The sequence below is a fragment of the Coenobita brevimanus genome, chromosome 86, assembly GCF_032717465.1.
Source record: "Coenobita brevimanus isolate Jiangsu-jjx chromosome 86, ASM3271746v2, whole genome shotgun sequence".
Taxonomy (NCBI): Eukaryota; Metazoa; Arthropoda; class Malacostraca; order Decapoda; family Coenobitidae; genus Coenobita; species Coenobita brevimanus.
The window spans coordinates 32,497,156-32,504,803 of NC_137039.1; the positions used below are offsets into that span (position 1 = coordinate 32,497,156).

The following is a 7,648-nucleotide window of genomic DNA, read 5'->3' on the forward strand; positions in this document are numbered from 1 at the left end:
CACCCCCTAATCTTTCTCCCTGACCTCCTTCTAACCATCAACCTCCTAAACCACTCTCTATCTTACTAGCTCTCTTCTAACCACCTGTCTCAATCATTCTTAACTTCTAACCTTCTGTCTCTTAATTATTCTTTACCCATCTCCCTAACCCTCCACTATCTTCTAACCACCCCCAGTCTAACTCTCCTCTATCATCACAGAGACGCCATCTTCATCAGTGTCGCAAACTGCCTGACCAGCTTTTTCTCCGGCTTCGTCATCTTCGGCATCGTGGGCTTCATGGCGCATGAAATGGGCGTCCCCGTTGACCAGGCGGCGGACGAGGGTGAGTGGGTAGGGACGGTGGGTATGAGTGCGGAATACGTGATGGAGTGGAAATAATGAGAAACGGAGGAAAGGATAGGCTGTGGGTTGAAGTGCTGAATGGGTGATAAGGGGTGGAAATAATAAGAAAGAGAGGAAAAGTCGGGCTGTGGGTTGATGTGCTGAATGGGTGACAATGGGGGTGGAAATAATGAGAAAGGGAGGAAAGGATGGGTTGTGGGCTGAAGTGTCGAATGGGTGATAAGGGGTTGCAAATAATGAGAGAGAGAGAGGAAAGGATGGGTTGTGGGCTGAAGGGTGGTAGGGGGTTGGAAATAATGATTTAGGAATGATGGAAGGAGAGGAAGGAAAGCGAATGGGTTTTAAGGGAGTGGAAAAGAAGGAAAGGAAGAGAAGAACTGACGAAGTGCAAAAAGGGGTACAACAGAAAAGAAGGGTTGCAGGTGCACTGTGCACTGAGGGTAGTGGCAAGGTACAGAAGGTAAGTACGAAAGTCGAGAAGCCGCTGCATGACAGTATTGTGATCCCCACGCTCATGCATGGAGGTTAGAAAGCACTGAGATGCTGATGTGGATGTGCTGGAAAGATGTCAGAGAAGTACCATGAGAAGGTTTGACCCTTTGAAGACGAAGGGTGAGAGATTGACATGGAGAGTGTTCCAGTGTAAGGTAGAGGAGGAGAGGACGGGAGGGAGATCAAGTATTAGTTGGAGGGACACGATAGAGAGGAATATGAATGAAATATGTTTGTGATAGAAAGGGTGACATGGAAGCAATATTTTCGTGGCCAGCCCCAACGAGGTTAAGACATCTGGCTATAGATCGATAAGCAAATAACTCATAAAGGTGAAAAGTGCTTTAATACCCCTTCCCTATCTATCTATTCATCTGTCTCTCCATCTGTCTATCTATTTATCTCTCTCCATCCATTCATTTGTCTAACTCTCACCTGCCATAACCAGGAGCGGGATTGGCCTTCATCGCCTACCCCGAGGCTGTGGCGCGCCTGCCCATCTCGCCACTATGGTCCATCCTCTTCTTCGTCATGCTGCTCACACTCGGCCTTGGCTCCCAGTTCACCATCGTGCAGACTGTCATCACCTGCCTCGTTGACTTTTTGGGTGCGCGTCGACACTACAAGTAAGAATAATAAACGGTTACTGGTGACGGGATGAAAATTTAACCTCCCTCTCCCTTTGCTGTGCCATACTATGGAACTTGGCCTAAAATTACATTGCTCCATCTTAAATGCTAAGTTGTATCAATGGGTTCACACTAAAATATGATGCCAGTCACGAAGAAGTGTTAGGATGGAGGGTCAAAGTATTCTCTTATTCTGCCACTGAGTTCCGTAAAATAAGCAGCAGGACAAAAATCTGGGCCATATTAAGGTAAAAGGACTACAGTAATTATATGGCCACTACCCTTTGTTGTACAGCCACGAGCAAAAGTTCAGAACAATTTCTGCATTGTGTCCTGCCTTCCATATTTCTCACTCCTCCCCAAACGAGAGAGAGAGAGAGCGAGAAATTTTTACTTCCCATACTCTTGTCCTGTGCTTCACGTTTGCTATAATAATAATTAAAAAAAAAAATCCATCTCTACAGCTACCAGTGTTGGCGAACTGTTGCTCATTGCTGTACCAGTATTACAATAGTTTTACACCAATAAACTTTTTTCACTTCACTGTGGACAAATTTTAGTGACTGATTCCTAGTACCGGTATATATATGACGAAGTAGTTGACAATAAATATGATCAAAATGAAAAAAAAAAAGTAAATAAATAAAGTTAAAAATACTAAAGATGACTGGATGCAAGTAATTATCAACGGATTTTGGTGATTAGATGTTAGTAAATATTTAGAAACATTTTTTTGGTGTTTGGATATTAACAAATAGCCGGATTTTGGTGACTGAATACCAATAAATATACTGGATATAACTAAATTTTGGAAATCCGTCTAGAATACAAAGATGTAAAAGGAGATCAACTCTAGAATATGATGCTAGTCAAGAAAAAGTGCCATGGACAGGATGTAGGTTAGTGCAGCAGTATTCTCTTTCTCTGCCACTGGAGCTACATGAAATAAGCTGAAAGGACAATAGTCTGGGCAATGCTAAAGTGATTATGTAAATTAATTTTGTTGACTGAACGGTCATAAATATAACCTATAAACCATCTGATGACTGGATATAGTCATTTATCATTATGCAGTAATTCCTTTGCACTTCTGGGATTGTGAAAAAATGAAGATATGTCTAAATGGCGGCTGTGTGCTGAGACTGTGATAATCTACATCAATATGCAGCGTTATGACCTGTGGGTTCTGATATCTCACGATCGAACCTCTTACAGAACACAGTAACAGAAGTTTTGCAAAGCATTTCCCTCAGATGTAATGACAGTAACAAGATATAGCACTTGGATGAGTGGAGCAGCTATTGACCTGTCACCGTACGATCCCTAGTCAGTAGATGCCAAGTCTCTACGGGGTTATGGTAAGGTATTCATATATTCCCAAAACAGGGCCTCATTATCCCCTCTCCAATTACCAGCTTCCCCCCCCCCCCGCTGTCTCCCGCCCACCTTCTCACTAATACCACCCTTCTGTGTACCCTCAGGAAGATGTGTCTGCTAGTATGTATGACCGGGTGTGGAATAGGACTCACCATGTGCACGCGCCACGGGATGTACATTCTCCAGCTCCTTGATAACTACTCCGGCACCTACTCCGCCCTCATGATTGGCTGTGTAGAGGCGAGTTTATTCCCGGATTCACAAACATACGATCAGTTTCCTTAACTGTAATTTGTTTTTCAGGATAGACATGGAAAGCAACGTACAGATCATTTGTCCATGTCACTTGTTACCTCCTACAAAAACAAGAGTAAACGTTAACTTACCACACGGGCACAGCTATTTCGACTGTCTTCGTAGAATCTCACGATCTTTAGGAATGCATTTTTAGTACGCTATTCAACATCTGTTCATTTAAGACTTCAGAAAGTGGATAGGAGAAACGACACATACCTGTTTGGGGACATTGAAGGACGCCATCATTTCGCCTGCGGTCACAGAATTACCAACGATCTCCGCGAATGAACGTACGAAATGTTCAAACACTGACCATCTCGCCGATGGGACGCATCGGTGCATCAGATATTCAAAGTTATAGGAAACCCAATGATTAAGCCCAACCTGACCTATCCTAATAAGTTTGATCCTCTTAACTCGAAATGCCACTCCAAAGCTTCTGAAGGTAGCATGAAGTAATTAAAGTCATAAAAGTGAAAGAGTTCATGGAGACATTTTTGTCCCTTTCAGTAAAAGAAGTATCCCCAAAACTGTATAAAATCGTTAGGTGGTAATTGTGTAAAATATCAAAATGCCCAAGAACAGAAGGGATTGATTGTTGCACTTCGGGTGCCATTAGTGGGTTGCAGTAACGCTACGGTACCCAAGAAGAAAGTTTAGAAATACAGTAATGCCCATCGACAACACGAGACATTATGGAAGGCATTTTTCTCAATCTTCCCTTATAATATGACACACAACATTTAAATTTAACAAGGACATAGGGGCAGGGTTTTCCATTAGTGGGCTGGATGTTAACTATTATACCACTGGCTTCTCAGGGTTCTTCCTCCATTTGTTACAAATATCAATACTCATTTTACTCTAACTTGGCCAAATATTGCCATCTCTCTATCTTGAATGTTGAGTTGTGACAATGGATATCTTGAATGCTGAGATGTGACAACAGATTGACAGGAATATGATGCTAATCATGAAGTGTTATGAGAAGTATGTAGAGCAGCCGCTTTGTTTTCTGCTAGTTACAAGAAATAAGCAGCTAAAGAATGAAAATCTAGGTCAAGTTAGTGCAAGAGACATAGTGGTACTGGAGAAGGACATCTGCACATGGTGGCACTGATAAACTCTTTTGCACAGACATCCCCCAACTCTACCATCCTCCTATATCGGAGGATGGTGAACTGCAGGATGAGGGTAACTTCAGCCTACAGTTCACCAGGTTCATGTTGCCAGCGAGCCTGGGGTTGCAACCACTACTGTAGCTAGGCAATGCCTGATGCAATATTGGTGATGTCATGTTTTTACCATTTATTTTTAATCAGCTAGGCCATGGTGCTACATTCACTCATGGAACTCTCTCTCTCTCTCTCTCTCTCTCTCTCTCTCTCTCTCTCCATATTTAGTCTCTTCATCAATACTTACACACACCCTCCACCACTTTCCCTACAGTTGATTGCAGTGTCCTGGGTGTACGGTGTGGACAACTTTATGGAGGACATAAAGATGATGCTTGGTAAACTTCCTGCTCCATTGTACTACTGGCGCACAGTCTGGAAGTATATTACTCCTACCAGTGTCTTTGTAAGTATCCCTCCTCTTCCTGTGAGAGAGCAATTTTAACAAATTCTGACCATAAAATAACCCAGAAGTGAATGAATCCACCTGGAGATAACCGTAAAGTAAACTAAAAGTGAACAAAATTATCTGAAGATAACAAAATAAAAACTAATTTATCAGATGGAAGAGGTAAAGAGGGGCAAATGTGTAGCTGCTATTAAAAAAAAAAAAAAAAAAATCAATATTTGGCATGCATCCTGTATTACCAAGAGCATTAGTATACAGTAACCCCACACTATAACGGACTAAGTAAGGCCCGGGCCACTCTGAAAAAAACGAAATTCCAATAAAAGCGACATCCAGACTTACTCCTGCTATCCCAGATTTTTTCCGATATAAACATTAGTCCGGATTGCACCATCGGTTTTTAAACTGTTTTCACTACCATTGCAGTACTGTACTGTATTATACATTCATTACAATACTCAAATGGTATATTATATATAATAATACTGTGCTGTACACTGATAAATATGTCTTATATTTACCTCATTGTGGTGAACATAGCTGAAGTGGTCAGGCAGTCCAGACTGCTTCTGGCTTTATTGGACTTTTTCTGATATACCGTATAAGAATTTAGTCCGGTAGCTCCTCGATTCCGATAAAAGCGAATTCCAGTCTATTGAATCTCGTTATATTGAGATTTTACTGTATACACCATTATAAGCTGAGCTTACTGATGTTCCATCTTCTTCATCCTCAGGTAATCCTTATCTTCACCTTCCTGGACTACTCTCCCTCTGATTATGGTGATTACAAATTCCCAGTGTGGGCAGATGTGCTGGGTTGGTTGATTTCCTTTTCCTGCTTCAGTGCTGTACCCATCCGTGCAGCTTGGCTAATGGCTGGCAAAAGTGGACCACTATGGGCTGTGAGTGGCTTCTCATTTTCATTTGTCACTTGAGTGTACTGTAACATCAGATTACTTGTATACCCTTATTTGTTTATTTGCAACTTATTGCAAGTACCTACCAGTATATGACACATTAATGACTGATACTGTACAATGGAGAGATGATGATCATCCGGTTATATTACCAATCACCTGCCACTTGCGGGCAGGTGATTGGTCATTCTTGTTTTAAATGTCTGGACTAAGTTGCCAAGCTGTTGGCCTTCGTACTTTTGATGGGGCAGTAATGGCATAATGCCACTACTTTTATGACATCCATCACAGACACTGATCTTATGGCATATTAGACGTAATTGTTTTAAGTATAGTATTGCCACTGTACCTACATGAACAGAACTGCTACTGGGATAGTAAATTACAATAACCTCGTGTCCATGCCAACAGCGGGTGCAGCAGCTGTGCCGCCCTGATGCTGAGTGGGGACCTGACAGGCGACGTACTGATGATGCCACTCTCAACTACATTGATTCCAAGACACCTTTGGCCAATGGTGAGTTTATGTCGCTTCTTCATACATTGCAGTACTCAAATGACTAAGAAATGCAAATGGCTATAGTCTGTTCGTTTTGTCAAATGAAACTTGGTCATTCCCACAACGTGAATACTAAGCTCTGGCTGCAAGAAATTTGATGAGGCATAGTTACTGTATAAGGCAGCACAGCATTCTCCTTGGTTACCAGTTAAATTGACCCTCCAGTTTAACTTCACATGAACATCAGTTGAGCTTAGAGGGATCAGGAATGCTTCTCAGGTTAGAACAAACTCACTGTTTACTATTTACTGTACATTATTATTATCTGTGCTGCTGTTTTTGATAGTTACTGCTGTGGAGTACAGAATGTCATTAAGTCTGTAATCAGTCAAATGTGACAAGTTTATAACTGCCAGACACAATGTTTTCTTCTATTGGTACTATCATTTCAAGAACTTCTACAGTATTAAAATACTGTATTTAACTATCTTCTCTTGCTTTGCTGCAGATGATGAACAATATGAGATGGACAGAGAATCACCATATCTGACACGGGTTTCTGAAGACGAGGAGGATGACGGCCTCCACATGAAAACACCATCAAGGGCTAAAGTCTAGATTCCTTCCACCTTCATTACTGTTTAATGAGAGGCCCACCTGCTACCACCTCAGTAATTCCAGTATACAAGCTCCATGTGAGCACCTCAGGATGTACAGTTAGTCCTTGTTATGAGTCACATTTTTAACATTTTTCATTTATTTTAACTCGCTGACATTGGGGATGTCTTTTTTAATTTAGTCATGCCATCTCTTGATGATTTTATGCAGATTAAGAAATATTTTGAACTGGCAGGAATAGGTGCAGCATTAATGTTCACCTTTGGTAAGAGAAGCCTTTCCTATTGCAGGTTGAGTTAGATCATATGGTAGCAGCAATAATAAACTAAAAGTACATCAGCAGATTAAAGGGGTTAAATCCAGTATATTACAGAAAAAATTGCTTATTAGACTTGCATTGCTAATTTTAAAAAGTCTACCAGTTTCTCTATAATTACAGACTGTATAAAATTTTTATATTTTGTACCATATCTCTGACTCATAATGAGGACTAGCAGTATCTGCATTTTTGGGTAGAAAGCACATCTCGGGGGAGGGGGGATTCTCAAACATATTTACAATCAATTCCCTGTTTAACTAAGGTTTGCTTTTGTAGGAGGAACAGGGTACATGGGAAGATTCCACATTCACTCTCTTTTTCCTTCCTCATTCATTCATTCATTGCCAGACGCCATGTATCCCAGACAGGGTGGCCAAGGGCTTAGAGTTAATTGTTTTACAGGGAGGGGCACTAATCCTCCACCAACCCCACTTGATAACAAAATATGATATTTTCTCTCTCTCTCTCTCTCTCTCGTAACTTTGTTTTTGCATGATCAAGAAACATCGGAAATTTTTGCACTCTCCTTGTCCTTCCTACAAGAACAAACTGCAGTTATAGCATGAAAC

General features: G+C 41.3%; 1 protein-coding gene across 1 annotated transcript in view; it reads left to right on the top strand.

Annotated features, from left to right (window-relative positions):
• Window positions 1-7,368, top strand: part of LOC145410755 (sodium- and chloride-dependent glycine transporter 1-like) — a 29,348-nt gene extending 21,980 nt beyond the window's left edge. Inside the window, exons 9-15 of the mRNA XM_080280859.1 lie at window positions 201-325; window positions 1,286-1,463; window positions 2,948-3,083; window positions 4,590-4,721; window positions 5,461-5,628; window positions 6,055-6,160; window positions 6,651-7,368. Coding sequence (XP_080136985.1) covers window positions 201-325; window positions 1,286-1,463; window positions 2,948-3,083; window positions 4,590-4,721; window positions 5,461-5,628; window positions 6,055-6,160; window positions 6,651-6,760 — 955 coding nt within the window. The 3' untranslated portion in view covers window positions 6,761-7,368. The remainder of the gene's footprint in view (window positions 1-200; window positions 326-1,285; window positions 1,464-2,947; window positions 3,084-4,589; window positions 4,722-5,460; window positions 5,629-6,054; window positions 6,161-6,650) is intronic.
• Window positions 7,369-7,648: the final 280 nt, after the last annotated feature.